At 32.9% G+C, this 27,566-nt stretch overlaps 1 protein-coding gene across 2 annotated transcripts in view; it reads left to right on the top strand.

Annotated features, from left to right (window-relative positions):
- The window catches only part of chst11 (carbohydrate (chondroitin 4) sulfotransferase 11), a 67,606-nt gene that overhangs the window by 15,104 nt on the left and 24,936 nt on the right, over window positions 1-27,566 (top strand). For both annotated transcript variants that reach the window (XM_073838616.1, XM_073838615.1), the window contains exon 2: window positions 23,754-23,839. In XM_073838616.1, coding sequence (XP_073694717.1) covers window positions 23,754-23,839 — 86 coding nt within the window. The remainder of the gene's footprint in view (window positions 1-23,753; window positions 23,840-27,566) is intronic.

Below are 27,566 nucleotides of genomic sequence, written 5' to 3'. Positions count from 1 at the left end.
CCAAGACATGTGCGGGGTTGTTACACACCATAACGTACACAAAGACGTATTTTGAACGATCGCTAGAAAATACAATTATTAATCATACTTACAGGTAGAAGTTCAGAGGAGCAAGCCGGTCCAAATAAACTGGGCACTGATCCATTTTTTAAAACCAAGCGTTTGGTGAATCTCGCGTTGTAACGTTACTCCCCAAGATTAGAAAAGCAGTCATCAGTAAAATGACGCGAACACAACACAAGATTGGCATTGGACTGCTGAGGTGTTGAAAAAATTAATGTTAACCACTGATAGTTTCATCTTTCGGAAGGGCATATAAAACAAATTCACTCTCACAGGCTGTCACAGCGCAGGGCGTCTTCTTGACATGATGTAATCCACGTGAAAATGGTAGGCCTACTGTTTGTGGGCGGGCAAGTTGTTCGCGAAATTGAATGTGGGCGGACATTACGCAAATGTGTAGCTCGTGACGTGTGGCCGTTACAGAAAAAAGATTCGAATTGCTGACGACTCGTTTAGGCGAATGTGAGCCGACTCCTTTTTTTGATAGACAAAAACTTTATTTATAGTGCACTGTCGGCGTCACAACTTTGCAGATAGTTTATGTTCACATACAGCTACATGACACACTACATGAAATATCATATTTGAAAAGGCATAATAGGGGCACTTTAATATAGTATTTTTTGTACAGTATTTTTGGGAACTTAATTGTCATGAAAATAATGTCACAATGCAAAAAAATCCCTTTTTTATTATTATTCCTTTTTATTATTGTTTCTGAAATACGACCTGCATATTTTAAGTTTTTCACATTCAGGCTGAGCAAGTCTTTGGACTCTTTGGTTTAGAATTAATTACATTCTTGAAAAGTGAATTATAGTTTTTAATAAGGGAAACTGTTGACTGTGTGTGTCCTTGTGTGTGTATGCTTTTAAGAGGGGTGTGTATTTGTACAGACATCTCCTGACTATCGTGTGTTTAAAAAATGGCCATTAACAGGCAAAGATAAGTTATCTATCACTATCCACTAGTGCTGAACAAGCACACTTGTCCTAAGCACACACATTATATTTGTGCTTGATAGCTCATCCTGTCCAGTAATTAAATCATATTTATCAGAGCAACAGGCCAAAGTAAAGAGGAAAGACGAAAGAGGCCATTTGAAAGAGACAAAGAAATGCATGAACTTGAATGAGAAGATATGCGGCGACTAAGAAATTCCACATTTCACAGGGTGTAAGCGATCGCCATGGAAACAGTGGCGTGTATGATGTGTGTTTTGGGGGATGGGGTGTGAGAGTGTAAACAGGTGTTCACACGTGTGTGTGTGTGTGTGTGTGTGTGTGTGTGTGTGTGTGTGTGTGTGTGTGTGTGTGTGTTAGCGGTGTGGAGGATTTTCTTTTGTAGGTGTTAGTAAGCATGTGGACATGAGGGCTCACACTGAGAATTTATGGCTTTTAATAAAAAGTATACTCATTCATTTAATCCCTCTTTGTTGTTTTATCTCTAGTTGGTTGAGACACTCAAACCAATGCATATTAAACTAGAATATGAGAAAACATGTCTAAATTTGTGTTACTAATTTGAAAACTTAATGTTATAACTTGCAACGACAGCTTGGGCCGTCTCTGTGAGCTTCTTGGAATAATAAGAAGGCTTTTGAAATAACAAGATTGCTTTTATACACCAATAAACAAAGAAAGAATATTGAGTATCTTACATTTCAGACACAATATTGTCATTTACTTCATCTATTTTCCCTCTGCCCAAGAAATATATTTCAAATAAGGAGAGCCAAGAACACATCAATTGTGTTTCTTTTGGAATCTTAAGTGATTTAGCATTTTAAACAAGACGGTTAAGTGGATAGTTCAACGACTCATACATCTTTCATAAAAACAGCCAATTGTTTCATTTGTTAATAAAGCAGGGCTGATAAATGAATAGGTTGAATGAATGATTCAGTGACTCACTCGTAAGGTTAGTAATCTGTTTCGTATCTGAATGAATGAGAATGTTTGAACAAATCACCTGAATCAATGAATGATTCAATGACTCACTCGTAAGGTTAGTAACCTGTTTAATTCCTGAATGAATCAGAATGTTTGAACAAATCACCTGAATCAATGAATGATTCAATGACTCACTCATAAGGCTAGTAACCCGCTTCATTCCTGAATGAATCAGCATGTTTAAACAAATCACCTAAATCAATAAATGATTCAATGACTTGCTCATAAGGTTAGTAGCCTGTTTCATTACTAAATGAATCAGAATGTTTGAACAAATCACCCAACTCAATGAATGACTCAATGACTCACTCATAAGTATAGTAACCTGCTTCATTACTAAATGAATCAGAATGTTTGAACAAATCACCTAAATCAATGAATGATTCAATGACTCACTCGTTAGATTAGTAACCTGTTTCATTTCTGAATGAATCAAAATGTTTGAACAAATCACCTAAATCAATGAATGATTCAATGACTCACTCGTAAGATTAGTAACCTGTTTCATTTCTGAATGAATCAGAATGTTTGAACAAATCACCTAAATCTATGAATGATTCAATGACTCACTCATAAGGTTAGTAACCTGCTTCATTCCTGAATGTATCAGAATGTTTGAACAAATCACCTAAATCAATGAATGATTCAATGACTCACTCATAAGATTAGTAACCTGTTTCATTTCTGAATGAATCAGAATGTTTGAACAAATCACCTAAATCAATGAATGATTCAATGACTCACTCATAAGATTAGTAATCTTTTTAATTTCGGAATAAATCAGAATGTTTGAACAAATCACCTAAATCAATTAATGATTCAATGACTCGCTCGTAAGGTTAGTAACCTGCTTTGTTCCTGAATGAATCAGCATGTTTGAATAAATCACCTAAACCAATGAATGATTCAATGACTCACTCGTAAGGCTAGTAACCTGCTTCGTTCCTGAATGAATCAGAATGTTTGAACAAATCACCTGAATCAATAAATGATTCAATGACTCACTCGTTAGATTAGTAACCAGTTTCATTTCTGAATGATTCAGAATGTTTGAACAAATCACCTAAATCAATAAATTATTAAATGACTCACTCGTTAGATTAGTAACCTGTTTCATTCCTGAATGAATCAGAATGTTTGAACAAATCACCTAAATCAATGAATGATTCAATGACTCACTCGTTATATTAGTAACCTGCTTCGTTCCTGAATGAATCAGAATGTTTGAACAAATCACCTAAATCAATGAATGATTCAATGACTCACTCGTTAGATTAGTAACCTGTTTCATTTCTGAATGAATCAAAATGTTTGAACAAATCACCTAAATCAATGAATGATTCAATGACTCACTCGTAAGATTAGTAACCTGTTCCATTCCTGAATGTATCAGAATGTTTGAACAAATCACCTAAATCAATGAATGATTCAATGACTCACTCGTTAGATTAGTAACCTGTTTCATTTCTGAATGAATCAGAATGTTTGAACAAATCACCTAAATCAATTAATGATTCAATGACTCACTCGTAAGGCTAGTAACCTGCTTCGTTCCTGAATGAATCAGAATGTTTGAACAAATCACCTGAATCAATAAATGATTCAATGACTCACTCGTTAGATTAGTAACCAGTTTCATTTCTGAATGATTCAGAATGTTTGAACAAATCACCTAAATCAATAAATTATTAAATGACTCACTCGTTAGATTAGTAACCTGTTTCATTCCTGAATGAATCAGAATGTTTGAACAAATCACCTAAATCAATGAATGATTCAATGACTCACTCGTTATATTAGTAACCTGCTTCGTTCCTGAATGAATCAGAATGTTTGAACAAATCACCTAAATCAATGAATGATTCAATGACTCACTCGTTAGATTAGTAACCTGTTTCATTTCTGAATGAATCAAAATGTTTGAACAAATCACCTAAATCAATGAATGATTCAATGACTCACTCGTAAGATTAGTAACCTGTTCCATTCCTGAATGTATCAGAATGTTTGAACAAATCACCTAAATCAATGAATGATTCAATGACTCACTCGTTAGATTAGTAACCTGTTTCATTTCTGAATGAATCAGAATGTTTGAACAAATCACCTAAATCTATGAATGATTCAATGACTCACTCGTAAGATTAGTAACCTGTTTCATTTCTGAATGAATCAGAATGTTTGAACAAATCACCTAAATCAATGAATGATTCAATGACTCACTCGTAAGATTAGTAATCTTTTTAATTTAGGAATAAATCAGAATGTTTGAACAAATCACCTAAATCAATTAATGATTCAATGACTCGCTCGTAAGGTTAGTAACCTGCTTCATTCCTGAATAAATCAGCATGTTTGAATAAATCACCTAAACCAATGAATGATTCAATGACTCACTCGTAACACTAGTAACCTGCTTCGTTCCTGAATGAATCAGAATGTTTGAACAAATCACCTAAATCAATAAATGATTCAATGACTCACTCGTAAGACTAGTAACCTGCTTCGTTCCTGAATGAATCAGAATGTTTGAACAAATCACCTAAATCAATAAATGATTCAATGACTTGCTCGTAAGATTAGTAACCTGTTTAATTTCTGAAAGAATCAGAATGTTTGAACAAATCACCTAAATCAATAAATGATTCAATGACTCGCTTGTAAGGCTAATATAACCTGCCTCATCCCTGAATGAATCAGAATGTTCAAACAAATCACCTAAATCAATAAATGATTCAATGACTCACTCGTTAGGCTAGTAACCTGCCTCATCCCTGAATGAATCAGAATGTTTGAACAACTCACTTGAATCAATGAATGATTCTATGACTCACTAATAAAGTCACTAATGTCGCCACCTACTGGGATAACAATTCCATGGAAAAAATTAACCACTAAAGGCCACCACATTAACACCAAGGACGATAACTATAATGATAACTATAACTAAAGTTTTAATCTTTATGACAGTTTTTTTCAGAATCAGAACTTTTAAAAAGCCTGAGCATTTAAAGTGACAGATGGTATACGCTTATGGTAAACTGTACGTTGATGTGCTGATAGTTTGTTTTTGGTGTGAACAGGCTTTGATGCACAGACTCTACTCTGATGTGAAGGTCCGACTAAAATGGTATATTGTAAAGTGTCTATAAGGGATGACCCTGAAGTGTGTTTTACATTAGATTACTGTTGCTTTAAGATGCATTACAATGGCCTTGCCCCTTTACAGTCTATAAGTGAAACCATTTGTATGTTGTGACACTGTTGAAGGTCCTGGAATAATTTGCATCCTTCTGGTCTGACTACTGTCACTGCCCCCCCTCCGGTCTATTTAAAGATCTCACTGTTGCATAGTCCTCTTCCAGTCTGTAATTTTGTGGTATGTGTATGTGTGTGTGTATTTCAGCTACTTTAAAACCATACCATTTGGTTTCGAGGATAAGGAAGAGAAACTTTAGCTTGAACGTGGACGTTTGCATAGAATGAATGTGGAAGTGTGTGTGATTCAATAGTAGTGCTGTATAGAGAGTCTCATTTAGAGCCTAATTGCAAAGCCTGATTATTAAGAAGTCTCAATGCTGTTGTTGTTTGCTTAATTCAGATTTTTCTTGGTTTTTTAAAAGTACGCCCTTGGCCGTGACACGAAGACATCCCATCAGTGCACTTTCCTGTACATGTTGCCATGGCAACAGCCACAGTGGCCCTTATGGGGGCCTTTTGGTAAGAGGTAGCGGGTGATTTACGGGCCTGATTTTCTGAGCATGCTCCAAATAGTAACACTAAACAAAGAGCCAAAACAGTGCGAAACACTGCTCGCACAGACAGCATCGCACAGCAGTTCGCTGCTTCATACTCATTCACACATAAAGCTGATTGTTCTCTGATTTGTGCCTCATAAAAGCAGCCATTGTGCAAGATCTATGTGATTAAAATCGTCTGAAAGATGAAGTCTTACAGATGAGTACTATTCCATTTTGCGGCTCTTTTATTTGTTAAGATCTACCATATACACTATGGCTTTCACATTTATGAAATTTCTGCTGAGGATAAATGCTATTAAAATAAATGATTGTGATTAATTATTTCATTGTCTTTTTTATGTTGATGTTACTTAGATCTTGATATGAAATATAGAATTTGCTCATAATCAAATATTTGCAAACAAATATTGCACAGGGCACAATATTTTTTTTTAATTGACATTAAAATATGTGCCTATAAAATATAATAATATTTATACTTTCCATTCATAATGTTGATTGTAAATAACAATAACAATAAATAATATTATAGTAAATGAACAACAACAACAAAAAATAATAAGAAGAATTATTATAAATTGTATTAAATTATATTGTTATTTTATTATTGTTTAAAGTTTAAATGATATTGCAATTTGTGTTAATATTGTTTAGTAGAATTTTAGTTCATAATAATTATAATAATAATTATCATTATTGTTATTGATACTGTATTGTTTATTAGTATTTTAGTTAACAATAACAATAATAATAATAATTTTTTATTATTATTACTCATCTACTATAGTAATTGTTATTATTATTATGAAACATTATAGTCTAAATTATATAGTCATTTATATTAAATTTGTTTATTAGTAATTTACTTAATGATAATATTGATGATGATTGTTATTATTACTCATTTACTATTACGATAGTAATTATTATTATATTTAGAGCATAGTTTAAATGGTATTGTTATTTTTATTAATATTGTTTATTAGCATTTTAGTTCATGTTAATAATAATTATTATTATTATTATTATTGTTAGTAATATATTGTTTATTAATATTTTAGTTAATAACAGTAATAGTAATAATAATAATTATTATTATTTCTACTCATCTAAAATAGTAATTGCTATTATTATGAAACATTACAGTCTGAATTAAATTTGTCATTTATATTAAAATTGTTTATTAATATTTTACTAAATATTGATGATGATGATTGTTATTTCTCATTTACTGTTATGATAGTAATTATTATTATTATTATATTAAGAACAGTTTAAATGATATTGATATTGTTTATTAGTATTTTAGTCAATAATAATATTAAATATTACAGTGTAAATTATTTTATGTTTTAATATTGTCCTTTGATATCTTAATAATAAATAATAATTATATTTATAATATTTATATAAATACATTTTATTATTATTATAAAATAATAATAATTACATATATAATAATATTATTTAGATAATATTACATTTGGAATATTATAATTTAAATTATAGTGTTATTTTATTAATATAGTTACTAATAATTATTACTATTAATAAAGTGAAAGTGAGCCACACACCTGCTGTTGTCACAATATATCTCAGTTTGCACTTTTCCCTTGTCATGGTTGTTGATTTGATTTCATCATTTAGTTCAGGTGTCATTTATTATCCATGTCTATTTCAGTTCCTCAACAGGGGAAAAGTCCAATCTGAGTAATAATGTGAAACCTATGATGGAGTTTATTTTGAGCGGCCACAAAATGTGCTGCTGTACTGTTAAGACGCGGTATTTCAGACGATACGTGATTGGAATATAAAGTGTGTAACAATCGCAGTTATGTATATAATTGATAGCACTGTAAAGAACCAAAACTGTAATATCTGTCAAGGTGAGCAGAGCACAAGAGGAGATTCAGACTGTAAAATGCTTTAACTGCACTTGTAATTCACGGGTTGTCTGAATTAATGAAGCTAATTAGAAGTGTAAGTGGGTGATCTAATCAAACCACACTCGAAACAGAAGGACCGTGGATGTGAGAGGCCCATCACTCTGACCTCCCCCGTGTGGAGCAGTAATGGTACGCTCCTGAGGTAATGGACTGCATGGATCACCATTGTGAGCCTCTGGGGTAGGATCACTGAGCACTTTATTCGGGTGGTTGTATCTCTCCATCTTTTCCTCATGCCACTCTCAGTCTAAAACATTCATGAGGTTCCCCGGGTCAAATCAGCAGCAGTCTGGTGCAGTTAGACCTTGACTAATAGCATAAGACCGGCCACTCAGACAGGAGGACAACATTTGACTACAATCTGTTTGGTTTTAAAGAAGTAGTTCACTTCCAGAACAATAAAGCACAGATAATGTAACTAATAATCACTGCATTGTCATTCAAAATGTTCATGTCTTTCTTTCTTCAGTCGTAAAGAAATTATGTTTTTTGAGGAAAACATTTCAGGAATTCTCTCCATATAGTGGACTTCTATGGTGCCCCCGAGTTTGAACTTCCAAAATGCAGTTTAAATGGAGCTTCAAAGGTGTCTAAACAATCTCAGCTGAGGAAAAAGGGTCTTATCTAGTGAGACAAGTGGTTATTTTCTAAAAAAAATGACTATTTACATACTTTATGTCAAACGCTCATCTTATTTAGCTCGGTTCAAGACAGTTAGGGTATGTCGAAAAACTCCCATCTCATTTTCTCATTTCACATCACTGTTTCACCTTTTTTTGGATGTTAACTTTCTAAACAATAGGTAGGTACTTCTGCAGAAATGCAGTGCGATTTTGAAGTTAGAGGATAAAATGAGATGAGAGTTTTTCGAGCGGTGCAGAGCTAGAAAAGACCAGTGTTTAACATTAAAAAGTATATAAATGGTAATATTTTAAAGAAAATAACTGACCGTTTTGCTAGATAAGACCATTTTTCTTTGGCTGGGATCATTTAGAGATGTTTGAAGCTAAATTTAAACTGCATTTTGGAAGTTCAAACTTGAGGGCACCATAGAGGTCCTCTATATGAAGTTGGAGGAGAAAATGAGATGGGAGTTTTTGACATACCCTAACTGTCATAAAGAGCTGACGCAGAGCTAGACAAGACCAGTGTTTGAGGTTTAAAAGTTTATAAATTGTCATTTTTTAAAGAAAATAATTGATCGTTTTGCTAGATTAGACCCTTCTTCCTCGGCTGGGATCATTTAGAGACGTTTGAAGCTAAATTTAAACTGCATTTTGGAAGTTCAAACTCGGGGGCACCATAGAAGTCCACTGTATGGAGAGAAATCCTGAAATGCTTTCCTCAAAAAACATAATTTCTTTACGACTGAAGAAAGACAGACATGAATATCTTAGATGTCAAAGGGGTGAGTACATTGTACATAAATATTTGTTCTGGAAGTGAACTACTCCTTTAAGATTTCCAAAATTTGGAGTAAAATGCATGCCTCGCATGCACTGCAAACGTGTCCAGATTGCACACAAGTGCATTCATGCCATATCCTCTCATTACAGTGCGGTGGACACAGTGTGTGTTATGGTTATATGATATACATTGAGTCATGTTTTGACACTTTGCAATGGAAAGAGACGTTTTAAACAGCCCAGAGGTGATGATTGAAGTCACGCTGTGACTGTGGTGTTATAGTGTCATTCGTCTTCTGAGCATCTGGCTGACGGCTGTTTGCTTCTTTATATCTAACCATACATTAGACCTATGCCGGCCCTCCTGATTATAGAGCTTCTGCTGCTCTGAAGATGCAGTCTCAGTGAACACTGAGTTTCATCAGTTGCTATTTGTTGTGTTTCTGTCCTGCAGCTTCTTCTCCTTCTCCTTTTTTAAGGGTGTGTCATGCAGAATTAGAGGTTTGTGGTGGAAGCGTTTCTGAGAGAGGAGAAACTCTGACCTAGCAGCTATAAATAGAGCCTAGCTTGCTTTACAGGGAGAATTATAATATATGCTATAGCATATGTGACTATAAGTGCTCCTGACTGAATTTATGCATTGTTTCAGGCTATAAGGACGTTATTAGGCATTTACAATTATCCAGTTCTGTCAAAGCATGTTGGAAATAGTTTCCAGGAATGTAAAAACTCAAAATGTGCAGTTGTTACTTTAATGCAGCCCATTTGTGACCCTGGACCACAAAGCCAGTCTTAAGTTGCACGGGTATATTTGTAATACATTGTATGGCTCAAAATTATTTCAGGGTACTTTTTTTTTTTAGATTTATACATAATCTAAAAGTAAATAAATAAGCTTTCCAGTGACATATGGTTTGTAAGATAGGACAACATTTGTCCGAGATACAGCTATTTGAAAATCTGGAATTTGAGGGTGCAAAAAATTTTAATAATGAGAAAATCGCCTTTAAATTTGACCAAATGAAGTCCTTAGTGATGCATATTACTAATGGAAAATAAAGTTTTTATATATTTATGATTGGAAATTTAAAAAATATCTTCCTGGAACATTATCTTTACTTAATATCCAAGTGATTTTTGGCATAAAAGAAAAATCTATTTTGTTAAAAATTGTATTCAGTCATATTAAACTATTTTTTTTTTACTTAAATAAAATAAGTTCACATGGATATCCTCACATGAAAAATGTTTAAGCTACCTACAAAGCATTTTTACAGTGTAATTACAACTACATCAGTAGACATCTATGCACATTGAAATACAATCCATCATATGAGAAGGAGACAAAATGCAGTGTTTTTAATGATCGAATATCCTTAAATGGAGACTAAATGCTTTTTTAACCTCCCAAGGGCCGTTTTTAATGCATATGGGGAGCATGCTGTAGTTCTAACGCGCCTTAACATTATACAGCTCAGTTAGATGCTTTTATTTTAATTGCAGAGTCTAGTTTTGAGAGATTTATTTACATTTTGAAGCTATTTTCTGAACACCCATTTAAAGTGATTTATTGCATTTCTGGCTCATTTTTAATCTGAAAAAGCCACTGAGATGGGCGGTATACATGGTAGGCAAGAGACGGATATGTTTGGAAAGAGGCATATTGATTAAAGGGTCACATTCATGCACTGCGCTCACTAAAACTTATGGTGCGTAAACACTTTAGAGAGTTTATCAGATACCTCATTTTTGCTTCAAAGAGCTTAAGTATCCATCATTTTATTTCCCAGAGTCCCCGGTATAAACAAACGTCTGCCATCTGCCAGGTTTGCAGCTTGATGTCACCCGGTGGTGTTGTCAGATGTGGTTAGTTGCTGTGTTTCCTAACAAAACGGTCCGCAATGACCTGAAATCAGAAGCAGTTACAGAAAGCAGAAGTTGCATCAGAATACGAAAGAGAAAATACAATAGCAAAGTTCATGAAGGGAATAGTTTACTCAAAAATTACAGCTCTGCCATCATTTACTGAAACCATATGACCTCTGTGGAAAACAAAGGGAGATGAGTTTGCAGAATAAAAAAAGCCATTATCTGCTATATCAACTATATTTATCTGTGGGATTCCCTAAAGAGTCTCTCAAACAACAGGACAAATCTCTTGAGCAAATGATAGAAAGATTCATTTGTAGAAAAGATCTTGTTTAGTTTTGGAATGAATCAACATTTTCGAATAAAATAGCTGAGCGAATGGCAAACTCATGAAGACAGTTATTTGTTTATTGTCTGAATAAATCACCATTTTTTAATGTATCTGATGAGCAGATGGTTCTCTTATAAAGAGTCTCTTGTTTAGTTTCTGAATGAATCTGTTTTTGTGAGCCAAACTTTTGAGCAAATGATACGATGATTCACTTGTAGAGAGTCTCTTGAGTTTCTGAACAAATCAGTATTTCTGAATGAAACGGGTGAGCGAATGATTCAATGATTAACTCATAAAGACAGTCACTTGTTTCGTTTCTGAATAAATCAACGTTTTTAAATGCATCTGAAGAGCAAATGATTTAATGATTCTCTTATAAATAGCCTCTTGTTTAGTTTCTGAACAAATCAGCATTTTTGAACGAAGAGGTTGAGCAAATGATTCAATGATTAACTCATAAAGACAGTCACTTGTTTCGTTTCTGAACGATTCTGTGTTTTTTAGTTGTATCTGATGAGCAAATGATTCAATAATTTCTTTTATAAAGAATCTCTTGTTTAGTTTTTTGAGCCCATCAGCAATTTTGAACGAAATAGTCGAGCAAATGATTCAATGATTAACTCAAAAAGGAAATTACTTGTTTAGTTTCTGAATGAGTCAATGTTTTTAAATGTTTTTAGAAAATTATCGAATGATTCTCTTAAAAAGAGTCTCTTATTTAGTTTCTGAACAAATCAGCATTCTTGAACAAAACGGTTGAGTGAATGATTCAATGACTATCTCAAAAAGACTGTCTTTTGTTTAGTTTCTGAACGAATCAGATTTCTTCAATGAATCTGAAGCAAATGACTCAATGATTCTTTTGTAAAGACCCCCTTGTTTAAGTCTCTGAATGAATCAGCGTTTTTGAAAGAATCATTTGTGTGAGGTTTCTGTCATGACAGAGTACATTTTCCACTATTTTTTAAGAACATAACAAAGTTTTATCATTATCTTGTTTAGTTTCTGAACAAATCAGCATTCTTGAACGAAACGGTTGAGCAAATTATTTAATGATTAACTTATAAAGAAAGTCACTAGTTTAGTTTCTGAACGAACCTGTTTTTGTGAGCTATTCTGCTGTGTGAATGGTACAATGATTCACTTGAAGTGAGTCTTTTGTTTAGTTTCTTTTGTTTAGTGTCTTAAAGAATCAGCATTCTTGAACAAAACAGTTGAGCGAATGATTCAATGATAAACTAAAAAAAACAGTCACTTGTTGCGTTTCTGACTGAATCAGTGTTTTTGTGAACTAGTCTGTTGAGCAAATAGTACAAAGATTCACTTGTAGAGTCTTTTGTTTAGTTTCTTTTGTTTAGTGTCTTAAAGAATCAGCATTCTTGAACAAAACAGTTGAGCGAATGATTCAATGATAAACTAAAAAAAACAGTCACTTGTTGCGTTTCTGACTGAATCAGTGTTTTTGTGAACTAGTCTGTTGAGCAAATAGTACAAAGATTCACTTGTAGAGTCTTTTGTTTAGTTTCTTTTGTTTAGTTTCTTTTGTTTAGTGTCTTAAAGAATCAGCATTCTTGAACAAAACAGTTGAGCGAATGATTCAATGATAAACTAAAAAAAACAGTCACTTGTTGCGTTTCTGACTGAATCAGTGTTTTTGTGAACTAGTCTGTTGAGCAAATAGTACAAAGATTTACTTGTAGAGTCTTCTGTTTAGTTAGTGAAAGAATCAGCATTTTTGAATGAAACGGTTAAGTGAATGATTCAATGATTATCTCAAAAATCAGTCACTTGTTTAGTTTCTGAATGAATCAGAGTTCTTCAATGAATCTGAAAAAATTACTCAATGATTCTCTTGTGAAGAACCTCTTGTTTTATTTCTGAACGAATCAGCATTATTGAATGAAACAGTTAAGCAAATGATTTAATAATTATCTCAAAAAGTCAGTCACTTTTTGTTTAGTTTCTGAATGAATCAGAGTTCTTTAATGAATCTGAAGCAAATGACTCAATGATTCTCTTGTGAGGAACCTCTTGTTTACTTTCTGAACGAATCAGCATTTTTCAATGGAACGGTTAAGCAAATGATTCAAAGATTATCTCAAAGAGTCAGTCATTTGTTTAGTTTCTGAATGAATCACAGTTCTTCAATGAATCTGAAGCAAATGACTCAATGATTCTCTTGTGAAGAACCTCTGGTTTAGGTCTCTGAATGAATCAGCGTTTTTAGAAAGAATCATTTGTGTGAGGTTCCTGTCACGACAGAGTACATTTTCTTTTAAATGTTTTATCATTATGATTGAGTTCAGTGATTTTCAAAGACTCTTCAATCATGCATACTTTACTGAAAATCTTCTCCTCTGCCATAGTTGTCACGTCTTGAGGCAGCATATTTTAATATGATGACAGCATTTTCAACTATTCCATCTCATTACTGTCCTAACCTGCACTAACTCTTTAAAGCTTTGTCTTCCAATGTGTGCGAAGCACAAGTCTTTGATCACCATACAGAATGCAACATGAAATGAAGCTCCTGAGCTCTAGCAGTTTCTCTCATTGAAATGACAACAGCATGAGCTATAGACGAGTGTCTGTTTCCTATTCTCCCAACCAGGATGTGCACGTTCCTATGGGAATGCTTCGGTTGTAGTTGGGATATGAACAATGACTGCAGGCAGCAACTATCTTTTTCTTTTTTTTTAGACTCTCTCTTCTCCTTTGCTGACACAAGCACTTCCTTACATCTTGGAGACTAGCTAATTACCCACATGGGCACACAGAGCAGTGCTTAGCATTGGCCTGGAAATGCTCTTGACAATCCGCCGATGGTTTTAAGCTTTATTGCATCATCAATGATGTCAGAAAGTACAATCATATTTAACCTCAGAATCTATACGAGACTCTCGTGGGCATTATACATCAAAGTCTGAGAGTGAAAGACTTCATATGTGGGAAGTCATATCAGTTTTGAAAGGTGAGAGGTCAAAAAGGTCACCTATGCTGTATTATGAGGTCACTTTTCTCAATATGTGTTTGGAAACCTCTCACCTCGCCTCTGTTATCGGTGTGTGTGTGGTCTGTGACTGTACGGGAATGCCCTGTATTGTTTGACTGTCTGTTGTGTTTTGTTTTGATGGATGGAGCTCTTGAGTGGCAGATGGCCCTCCAGCCTGCAGACGCGTTATCACACACCAGGGGGTCCGAACACAAAAACACAACAACACAAATCTATCCATTAGACCACCAACATGTCCTTTGAGAAGAGGGGTTTTCCATTTTCAATTACTATATATGGTACTTTCCACAAATAGGGTACAAAATAAAGCTTAAAAAGTCTTAAAAATGTCTTTGGTCAGTGAAAGTGTGTAATTGTATGCCACTGGCATCACCAGTGACTGTGAAATTATTTTATTTGAACATTTGGAATTATTTTTATACAGGAAAAATTATACACTACTGCTTTAACTTTCAGAAAATATTGTTTGTCCACCTCGTAAATATTTTATGAGCTGTTTTAGTTTCTATTTATTGTATATGAGCTTTGCAGCTTTTTCAATGCTGTTTGATGTCCGAATACAGGATGTAGGCTTTATTTGGGTGATTTCATTGTTTTCATTAAATAAACATAACATAATAAATAAATACATACACAGAAAGTATTAATATTTAAATACAGGTAATAATTAATTACATTTTTTATAATTTTTTTAGCTATTCAACTCTGTCACCAATTGTATAGCAAAATAAATAAATAAATACAACAAAATAATATGAATTGTAATAATAATTGTATATATAATTTATATAAATATATATGATAATTAAATTATATAATAAATAAATAACTAGATAATATATAATTATTTAATAATAATACATTAGTTTATAATAAATTATATAATTATAAATTTTAGTTGAATTAAATAAATATTATAAAATATATAAATAAATACAAATAAATAAAAACTAATAATTTTATAAAATAAAATAAAACATTGAAATGAACATTGCTCATGTTAATATTATTAATGACATTAATACTGTATATTTTATATATTTAATATAGAAAATATTAATATTCAAATACAGGTAATAATTAATTGATATTATAGATCCTTTTAATGAAAGTTTAATCATTTTTGTTCAGCTATTCAACTTTGTCACGAAATGTATTGCAAAATAAATAAATAAATAAATACAAATAAAAAAAATAATATAAATAATATATATATATAATTGATAAAAAATAACTAGATAATATATAATTATTTAATAATAATATTAATAATAATAAATAAACTAAATTATAATATATAAATACAAACAAATAATTTTATAAATAATATATATAAATTAAATATATAAATTAAATTATATATTTATAAGTAAAATATAAATACATTTAAAAATAATATAAATAATTTATATTATTTAAAAAAATTAATAATAAAAATTAATACAATTAAACGCAGGCAACATTAACATTTATGTAAAGAAAATGATAAATTACTAAGTACTAACTTTAGTAATAATTTGCTTGGTATTTAATAAGTACATTTACTAAGTATCCCATTTTGTATTTTTTTTTTATTTTTTAAATATGTTCATTTTTATATCAAACAAATTAAAAAATGTCAGTATCTAAACTATTGCAACACCGACTTTCACAATATTTGCGGGCAGTGCCATATTTAATGAAAGTGCATGTACAGTATAATAAGCAATCATTACGTTTGTGTTAATAGCTGATGCTGAATCAGCTCAGCTAGTGTCAGGCAGCCAAACTCAGCCATTAGACATCAATTTATCTCATTACGAACTACTTCTTACTATCTTTGCCATCTAGTGTGTGATTAAGTATCTTCCCTAAGAGTTTCCAGGTCACCTTTAAACTAGACAGCATCCTGACACTGAGTTAGGGCCCTATTTAAGACTGAATTACCGCATGGGCATGTGTTTTTGAACATCTATGTGTTTTGTGTTTGCTTGAGGCAGTGTTTTTGGCCAGAAAATCCTGCGATCACCTGCAATGCAGATCAAAAGCGCTTTCGATGACATCCGCATTTGGTTGTTTGTGAATTTGAGGGATGTGTTTGTGGGATCTGTTTTCAAGGTGACGCGTTTGTCGCTTAGTTTCAGATGTAATGTGATCTGAGGGACAATATGGACGGATGGAGACGCAGAGGGAAGAACGAGACGGATGAATAATGACAGCCTTTGTCGCCCAAAGAGAAAGCGTGTGGAGATTTATTTTGCACAAGGACGGCGATACAAAGATGAAGAGGGACAGAACAGGAAATAGAAGGATGTAGATAGTCCCGATAGTCTCAAGAAAGAGTTTGGATAATGAATACAGCTGTGTGTGTGTGTGTGTGTGTGTGTGTGTGTGTGTGTGTGTGTGTGTGTGTGTGTGTGTGTGTGTGTGTGTGTGTGTGTGTGTGTGTGTGTGTGTCCACATTCAGTATGCAATTAGAGTGCTGTGTCGGCATCACGCCGCCAGGATGCTGACACACTCATAAAAAGCCCCACAAACAACTCAAACACACACACAGCGGAGGTTCAGTGAAGTATAATGCAGTTAGGAGTCATATTCAAGACTCCAGGCTGGCTTTTGGCTAAATTGTGTGAGTAAATGTCCCCTCAAGGACAGTAAAATCTGTAATCACCTACATTGGGGAGAAGCAAACAGTCCCAGTGAGGAAAACGGTTTAATAAACAGACTAAATAATGCCTTATTGGAGGGTTTGGAGGATAAAAAAACATCATTAGCTCAATGTAATAACAATAGAAGTCAATGGAAAGTCCCCACCATGACAGAAAAAACAAACATGGGTTATTAGACGGCAGTTTCTCAGCTATTTTGCTCTCATTCAACGTTGTTGACCTGCAATTCATGGGACCAGACGAAGAGCACTTTTACTGCACTCACCCACACAGCGACTCACACACCCCTCTGATGGAAATCTTGTAGGAGAACATGACAAACACATCTTAACTTGTCTGACTAAGTGGAAAGCCAGACACAAGGGTGAAGCCGCACTTTACTTTGTGGTTTCGGACAGAATCGGTCAACTGAGTTAAAGGAAACGCTGTGATTTTTAACAGACACTTTAAAGTGGTAGTTGACCCCAAAAATGAACATTCATCCTCAAGTCGTTTTAAATCTGGATGAATTTCTTTCCTTTGTTTTGGACCCCATTGGCTCTTATTGTATGCGTCTTAAAAAAAGTGGCATTTTACCCAAAAATGGGTAAAATCTTCATGTCATTCCAAATCTGCATGTTTTTTGTTCTTCTGTGGAACATAAAGAATGAGTTTTTTAAACAATTTTGCAGTGTTACAATGAAAGTCAATGGCGAGTTGTTTTGGACCCCACTGGCTTTCAACATAGGCACCTCAAGTGGTATTTTACCCAAAAATGTACATTTATCCTCATGTCATTCCAAATCTGTTTGATTTTATTTCTTCTGTGAAACATAAAAAATTCATTTTTTGAACAATTTTGCAGTGTTTTGTTGCCTATACAATGAAAGTCAATGGCGAGTTGTTTTGGACCCCACTGGCTTTCATTATAGACTCTTTTAAGTGGTTTTTCACCCAAAATCAAACCTTCATCCGTGTGTCGTTCCAAACCTGTATGACATTCTTTGTTCTGCAGAACACTAAAGAAGATATTTTTTAAAAAAATGTCTCGGTGTTTTATTGTTTATACAATGAAAGTCAATGGCGAGTTGTTTTGGACACCATTGGCTTTCATTATAGACAGCTTATTTCACCCAAAAATTAACATTCATCATGATGTTGTTCCAAACCTGGATGACTTTCTTTCATCTGTGGAACATAAAAGAAGATATTTTGAAAAAAATGTCTCAGTGTTTTATTGTTTATACAATGAAAGTCAATGGCGAGTTGTTTTGGACACCATTGGCTTCCATTATAGGCACCGTAAAATGGTATTTGACCTAAAAATTTACATTCATCCTCATGTCTTTCCAAATCTGTATTTTTTTTCTTCTGTGTAACATAAGAAAGGAGTTTTTTGAACAATTTTGCAGTGTTTTATTGCCTATACAACGAAAGTCAATGGTGAGTTGTTTTGGACCCCTATTGGCTTTCATTAAAGACACCTTGAAGTGGCATTTCACCCAAAAATTAACATTCATCATGATGTCGTTCCAAATATTTATGAATTTCTTTCTTCTGTGGAACACAAAAAAAGTTATTTTGAAAAATTGCTCAGTGTTTTATTGTTTATACAATGAAAGTCAATGGCGAGTTGTTTTGGACCCTATAGGGTTTCATTGTATGCATCTCAAAAAAGTGGTATTTTACCCAAAAATGGATAAAATGTCATTCCAAATCTGTATGATTTTTTCTTCTGTGGAACATAAACAATTAGTTTTTTGAAAAATATTCCAGTGTTTCGTTGCCTATACAATAAAAGTCAATTGCGAGTTGTTTTGGACGCCTTTGGCTTTCATTATAGACACCTTTAAGTTGTATTTCACCCAAGAATGAACATTCATCATGATGTTGTTCCAAACCTGTATGACTTTATTTTGTGGAACACAAAAGAAAATATTTTGAAAAATGTTGCAGTGTTTCTGTTGTGTATACAATGAAAGTCAATGGTGAGTTGTTTTGGACCCCATTGGCTTTCATTAAATGGTATTTAACCTAAAAATTAACACTCATCTCTCAACACTCATTTTTATGACTTTCTTTCTTCTGTGGAACATAAAAAAGATTATTTTGAAAAATGGCTCAGTGTTTTTGTTGCCTATACAATGGAAGTCAATGGCAAGTTGTTTTGGACCCCATTGGCTTTCATTATAGGTACCTTAAAGTGGTGTTTCACCTAAAAATTCATCCTCATATCATTCCAAATCTGCATGAATTTCTTTATCTTTTAAAAAAATGTTACAGTGAAAGAGTTGTTTTGGACCCCACTGAAGTGATATTTCAACCAGAAATGAACATGATCCCTCTTGTCATTCCAAACCTGTAAGACTTTCTTTCTTCTGTGGAACATAAAACAAGATATTTAAGTGTTTTTCTGGCCATACACTAAAATGAGGAGTTTATTTGGACCCCATGACTTTCAGTATATGGACAAAATAAGAATAAAATAAAATATTCTTCAAAATATGTCGTTTTTGTGTCCTGCAGAAAATGGAAAGTCATACATGTTTGGAACTAACTAAAGGGTGAGTAAATGAGACAAAAGTAAAATTTTCATCTGGGCTGTCCCTTTTAAGATCAACTTTTACCACCATACACAAACAACCTCTTTCGCTCTCTTTTATATCTATAAAAGAGGATTAGGCGACTACAATAGCGTTAAACCTATCTGACAAAAGAGCTTAACACAGTACACACACATGCACACATGAGCTCATTGGTTAGGTCGTAGGTGAATGGGAAAGATCATCCATCCTGTGGTTGTTTGGGTTCAGTGAGTCAGAATATCTCATTTTAAGTTCCCACACACACATCTTCCTACTCTAGTAATGCGTTTTAAGCTGTTCAGACAGATCAAGTAAACATAAAACAGAAAATATCATTGCTCAAGTCCCTGCTGTTAAGATACTGTTCATTTTCTGCTGTTTTAAAAAGAGTATTATTGCCATTATAGTTATTGTTATTCGATAAAAGAAAAAATAATAATTAGAGGATTAAATGCTTAAGCAAAAGAGAAAATGCCAGTGAAGTTAATCAGAGAAAGTGGACAAACTGTCCAGATGTCTGACCAGACGAAGAGCACTTTTACTGAAAAATCTTGACCTCAAATACTGACCTCATCTAGCCTGCTACCTCATTATAACCAGAAACGATGGACAATGGAATGAAGTGTGTGTCTGTTTGTTTTGAGATTTAATAGAGGTTCACTCTCCCTGAGCATGCACTAAAATTATCCCACCTGTGTCCAGGTGGATGGTGCTGTTATTAAATTGGTGGTCCATTGGACACACACCTGCAGTAATTTCCCATATGCTGACAACATCATTGTCGGTGGCACACAGCACCTGCCCCCCTCTCCACTGCGTGACCTTCAGCTCACCCTCTTCATCAGACAGTTGGCCATTGTTTGAGGCAAACCATGTAGTGGCCAGTGTTATGAATATTAAGCTGTAAAGATCTGAGGCTGTACACATTGATGAAATGTCTTACCGCTGATAGATGAGGATCTAATGACAATATTTTATCCCGGAGAGCAGGGAAACTAAAGAACCTGAGGCGCAGAGATCTTGTTTAGTCCTAGGGGAAATCAGAGAACTAAATGAGCAAAGCAAGAATGTTTTAGCCTGCTAAACTCATCAACAAACAAAGTTTAAAGCCTGTGAACAAGGGAGCATTGAATAAAATATATAGATGTTAATGTAAAAACTTTGGCCTAGCTGTACACATGACCTTGCGCTGCTTGTTCCCAGCAGGCCTGTTTCCTCCGAGCCATGATCACACCGTCACATATCTGCAGTCATCCGTCAGCCGAGGATTATGGTATACTAGAGGATTAATCTGTCTCTATCTACCCGTAACATACTCTAAAACACATCAGTTCACTTATCACCACTCCGAGCGGACAAAACCATAAGCCAGACTACAACTAAAATACGCTTTCTCATAAAACCCCATTTACAGTAATAAAAAGGATGTTTTTTTAGTCAATAAAGATGACAAGGCTTTATTCGGATGAATACAGGCCATCAAATCTGTGCCGACACACACAAAAATATCGATTTTTTATTTTATTTTGAACCACTAGCAAGAAAATACTACGGCTCTCGACTGATTATAAAAGAAATTATATGCTGAATAATTCTGAATAATTAATAAAAGTGCTTGGAAATTATTCCAAGACTGCATTATTGAATGTGCATGACAAAAAGTAGCTTTAGAAATCAGTATATAGTTTAAAGCTGGCACAATGGAAAAAACTAACACTTGGAAATTGAAAAATTAGTACTCATTCAAATTCTTCCAAAATTATATAATAAATGAATAAATAAATAAACAAAAAGAATGTTAATTTCCCATCAATAGGATTTTATGGTTGCTTTTAAAGCACTTATTTAAATTCTCCCAAAATTATCAAAAATAAGTAAGCAAGTAAGTAAATAAGTAAATAATAAGTAAGTAAGTAAGTAAATAAATAAAAATAATAATAAAATAAATAAATGATATTTTTTGGCATCTATAAGAGCTCTGGTTGCTTTTAAAGCTGACACAATGGAAAAAACCCAACATATTTAAATTCTCCCAAAGTTATATAAAATAATAATAAGGATAAAACAAACAAATATAAATAATTTTTTTTTTTTTTTTTTTTTTGGCATCGATAAGCTTTCTGGTTGCTTTTATGCCAAAGCAATGGAAAAACCCAACACTTATTTAAATTCTCCCAAAATTGTAAAAAAATAAATAAATAAATAAAATAATATTAATCATAATAATAAATAATTTTCACAAAATAAATAAACAAATGTTTTTTTTTTGGCATCTATAAGATTTCTGGTTGCTTTTAAAACAATGGAAAAACCCAACACTTATTTAAATTATCCCAAAATTATCAAATTAATTAATTAAAAATAAATAAATAATTGTTGTTATTTTTGGCATCTATAAGATTTCTGGTAGCTTTTAAAAAACTGACACAATGGAAAAAACCCAACACTTATTTAAATTCTCCCCAAATTATATATATATATATATATATATATATATATATATATATATATATAAATAAAAAAAAGTAAAATAATAATGATAATAAGAATAAATAATTATTTAAAAAAATTAAATAAATAAATGTTATTGTTGACATCTATTAGATGTCTGGTAACTAACACTTATTAAAATTCTCTGAAAATTAACAAAAATTAAAATATTAAAATAAATTAATGCTGTTATTTTTTGGCAATATAAGATTTCTGGTAAAACCCAATACTTATTAAAATTCTCCCAAAATGATCAAAAACAAACAAACAAACAAAAAAATAATTGTTGGTAATTTGGCATAAGATTGCTGACAGCTTTTAAAGCTGACACAATGGAAAAACCATCACTTAAAATTCTCCCAAAATAATCCAATAAATGAATAAATAAATAATTGTTATTAGTTTGGCATATATAAGATTTCTGGTAGCTTTTAAAACACAATGGAAAAAACACTTTGGCCAATTGTGAATGGTTTTCTGGGTGAGAATGGATTTCAAAGTGGCCGATATTGGCAGAATGATCAACGTATAACAAGTTAAAATTGGTATGAATTTGCCCGTAGCAATCTAGTAAGAATCTTGTTTGCTTGTTGGCTGAACTCATATATAAAGTACTTTCTCACAGCCTGTCAAAACAAGTGGTTGACAACCCTTTTGACGTAAAAGTGTCATATGACAAGACAAAATGTTTTTGCCTTCATAACCTTGGTCAGATAAAATCTACACACCTTTTCCCACACTTTCAGATCTGCTTTTCAGGAGAAAATTAGACACAATTTTTAATAGGTGTGCGGATGCACGATTATGAAGAGCGAAAAACTGCCATGCAGATGCGATTTGAACATTACTAAAACAGCCACTTGCTATCACCGGCGCACTAATGACAAGCCCTCAGGTTGTCGACCCCCTGATCCAAACTGTCTGTTTCTTGTCCGACGGTCTCTCTATCCCTCATTAACACGTCCTTTCTGTTTCTCCGTCACTCTCGCTTTCCTTTCATCTCTAGTTCCCAGCGGTCTCGGTTTCATTCGGTTCCCTTACCTCGAGCTGGATTAAACCGTAAGACATCAGACGCTCTGAGAACGCTGTGCACTTACAGGCATTAACACACTTTGAAACAATGCTTTCTGTGTGCGCACAAAACGTACAACTCTTAACATAACACAAATACACGCTATAAGTCAAGATAATGTTACATGAGAGCGAATAAGCGAAGCAATGTAGTACTAAATCTGTCAGTCTCGATCTTAGCACAGAGACTGCTTTCATAGGGCACCATTTCAGCCGTGCTGGTCATTAGCTTTCATGTAGTGTAATTTCAGCAGTGCCGGTCACTCTCTGTGGACTCGCTGCTGAGAGACAAACTGTAGAAAACTATTACTGTCAGTTACGACATGGCAGAGCGTCTGCACATGGTTAAATTATTCATCGATTGCAACATACACACTCTAGAGATGTGTATGTGAGTGTTTTGAGGCAGTGACTCGGAATTAAATGTATTGTTTATATGGAGATTTGTTGGATGGCTTTACGGCTTTGCATTATTAAAGGCTTGCCCTTTTACTGAGGGCATCCATTCAGACAAATGTGTGTGTGTTGAAGTGGCCTTCAGTGAAACCCGCCTTATCGGGATTGGTTGATTTTGCTCCTGTCAGACTCTGATTGGCTGCTCTAACTGTCCGTCTGTCTCTTTCTTTGTTTTTGTTGCAGTTATGAGGCGGAACCCGTTTGCAGCGGAGGGCTGCTGTCGAAAAGGCTCTAGAAACGCCCTACAGGAGCTGTACAATCCCACACAGGTATCAGTATGCTGGATTTTATGCTACATATATTCATATATGTGACCCTAGACTACAAAACCAGTCATAAGGTTAAATTTGACAAAACTGAGATATATACATCATATGAAAGCTCAATAAATGAGCTTTCTATTGATGTATAGTTTGTTAGGGTAGGACAATATTTGGCCGAGATACATCTATTTGAAAATCTGGAATCTAAGGGTGCAAAAAAATCAAAATAATCACCTTTAAAGTTGTCCAAATTAAGTTCTTAACAATGCATATTACTAATCAAAAATTACATTTTGATAGGTTTACAGTAGGAATTTTACAAAAAATCTTAATGTAACATGATCTTTACTTAATTTCCTAATGATTTTTGACATAAAAGAAAAATCAATAATTTTGACCCATACAGTGTATTTTTGGCTATTGCTACAAATATACCCCAGCGACTTAAGACTGGTTTTGTGGTCCAGGGTCACATATGGGATTGTAGAAATGGCATAAGCTGTAAAAGGCATAATGCAAGACAAATGTGGTGAGAAATTGCATAATACAGTAAAAAATGGTTAAAAAGTTATAATAAAAAAAAATGGTGAAAATGAGTTCATCATAAGTGGCCTGTTCATAAACCATCAAAGTAACACACAACAGTCAAATAATGCAATAAATATTGACATGAAATGTAACACAAAACATTAAAAAGTACATTACTGATAAATAAATAAATTTACTGTTTTTAACTGTAAATTATAAGATGGCTTATATTTTAATGCAATAAAAATATAGAATTTTAATATAATGCATAATTTTAACAATAATATGTATTGTAAAATACAAGTATTTTCTTGTTATTTGTGACCCTGGACCACAAAACCAGTCATAAGTGTCGATTTTTTGAAACTAAGATGTATATATCATCTGAAAATTGAATAAATAAGCTTTCCATTAATGTATGGTTTGTTAGGATAGGAATTTTTTTTGGCCGACATTTAACTATTTGAAAATCTGGAATCTGAGGGTGCAAAAAAAATTGGAGAACAAAACATTGAGAAAAACACCTTTGAAGTTGTCCAAATTAAGTTCTTAACAATGCATATTACTAATCAAAAATTAAGATTTGATATATTTACGGTAGAAAATTTACTAAAATATATATAATTACATTATAAAAATACATGTATTTTCTTTTTATTTGTGTATATACATTTTAACTAAATACTATAGTAATTCATATTTTAAAGTATAATTTTACAATGTTTTTTTTTTTACTTTTATTTTTATTTTTAGTACACTCAAATATAGATGAGCTCATACACTGAAAAAAATAGGTGTAGAAACAAAGTTCACTGCGAAATTGTGAATAAAATTCAGTTAATTTCATTTTACTGTTTTTAACTGTAAATTAAAAGGTGTCTTGTATTTTAACTTAAATTAAAATATATAATTTTTATATAATACATAATTTTAAACAATAATATGTACTGTAAAATACATGTATTTTCTTGTTATTTGTGTATACAGATTTAAACTAAATAAAATAGCAAAATAAATCTTATATCATATATCACATACTATGATTTTAAAGTATTTGTAATTTTTTACAGTATATTGTAAGATAAGATTTTTCTTTTTTTATATTTTAAAGTAAATATAAATAAGTAAAATTTAATTTCACAGTGGTTAACACTAATTATATATATATATATATATATTTTTTTTTTTTTTTTAGTATACGCAAATATAGATGATGCAAATATCTCACAATTCTGACTTTTTTTTCAATTGCAAGATATAAGCTCGCAATTGCAAGTTATAAAGTCCAATTCTGAAGAGAAAAAAGATTGATATGTTCTCTGAAAAGTTTATATCTCAAAATTCTTAATAACCAGTAGATTAAGATATAAAACTTGCAATTCTGAGAAAAAAGTCATAGTTGTGTTTATATCTCAAAATTCTGACTTTATTTCTCATAATTGTGAGTTTAAAGTTGCAGATACATTTTTTAATTTTTAATATTTTATTTATGGATGAAACTGGCTTTCATAAAACAGCAATTAACATTTTACTTTAAAAACAAACTTTTTTAGTTATTATTTAATTATTATTAAAAAAAATGTGTTCACAAGCAGTTTAAATTAAATCTGAAATCCACTAGATGAATTAGAAATTAATTGCCATTGATTGGACTGTGAAGTATAGATGTTACATACCAGAATGAAGGCAGAAGGGGGAAATTATATATATATAAAAAAAAAAAAAAAATTAAAGGTGGATTAATGATTACAGATCAAAAGCAAAGTTGTTTCTGTGATCTAGTAAGTTATGAAACATAACAGAGACAAGCTTTTTTTATCCGGAATAAAATGCACCAATGAATAGTTCACAATAAGATCAGGAACAAGTGTTAGAAAAGTAAATTGAGTCAAATTTGATTTCATGGATCTATAAGTTTCTGGTCCTCGCTGCATTGAGGTCAGCGGGAAAAGAATAACCTCTGGACCTCCGCTGGAATGCCTGAGTATGTTACTATGGAAACACATAAGAGCACTCACATTTCATTTCCAATGTAAAACATGCACGTCTAGAGCTCAGCCGAGCAGATCCGCTCCACCACAAAGCCGACATTATGCGAGGATTGATTTCATCCGCTTTAATTTCAGCCCTCTCTCTGTCTTTATTTCTCACGCTCACCTTCCTGCACGTTTCCACCCACCTCCACCTTTTGGTGATTGATCGCGTACACCGTCTGTTCTTTGCCGCGCGACCGACCGTCCTGTTCCAGAAAGCAGGGAAAGAGGGTGTAGCGGTAATAGTTTGTTTTCATCTCATGTTCAAAAACTCTTTCACCTTGAGAAATCAGGCTCGGCGCTGTCAGAACGTTTTGCACGTAAAGGAAGCCGACAGCTTCGAAATGTCACAACACAAGCAGTAGGTGGTCTAGTCTGGCAGCATTCACACACACGTCTTTTTATTTACTTCAAATGTATTTATACTGAGCTAATTATATTTTATGTTCCTTAAAGGGATAGTTCACCTAAAAATGAAAATTACCCTGTGATTTAATCACCCTTAAGCCATCCTGGGTGTATATGACTTTCTTCTTTCAGACGAATGCAATCAGAGTTATAATAAAAGATGTCCATGCTCTTCCAAGCTTTATAATGGTAGTGAATGGGTGTTGAGACTTTGAAGTCCAATAAAGTGCATTCATCCATCATAAAAAGTACTCCACATGACTCCGGGCGGTTAATAAAGGCCTTCTAAAGTGAATCGATGCGTTTGTGTGAAAAAAATATCCATATTTACACCTTTATAAACCCTAATCTCTAGATTTATAATGGCACAGTTAATGGCTGTTGAGATTTTGAAGTCCAATAAAGTGCACCCATCTATCATAAAAAGTGCTCCACACGGCTCCGGGGGTTAATAAAGGGCTCCTGAAGTGAATCCTTGCATTTGTATTAGAAAAATATCCATATTTAAAACTTTATAAGCCATAATCTCTTGCTTTATAATGCAGTAAATGGCTGTTGAGACTTTGAAGTCCAATAGAGTGCATTCATTCAACATAAAAATTACTCCACATGACTCTGGGCGGTTAATAAAGGCCTTCTGAAGTGAATCGTTGCATTTGTATTAGAAATATATCCATATTTTAAACTTTATAAACCCTAATCTCTAACTTTATAATGGCAGTGAGTGGGTGTTGAGATTTTGAAGTCCAATAAAGTGCATTCAT

The sequence above is a fragment of the Garra rufa genome, chromosome 4 (genome assembly GCF_049309525.1).
Source record: "Garra rufa chromosome 4, GarRuf1.0, whole genome shotgun sequence".
NCBI classification, from domain to species: Eukaryota; Metazoa; Chordata; class Actinopteri; order Cypriniformes; family Cyprinidae; genus Garra; species Garra rufa.
Note: the sequence above shows the minus strand (reverse complement) of the source record. Positions and strands in the feature narration are given on the sequence as shown.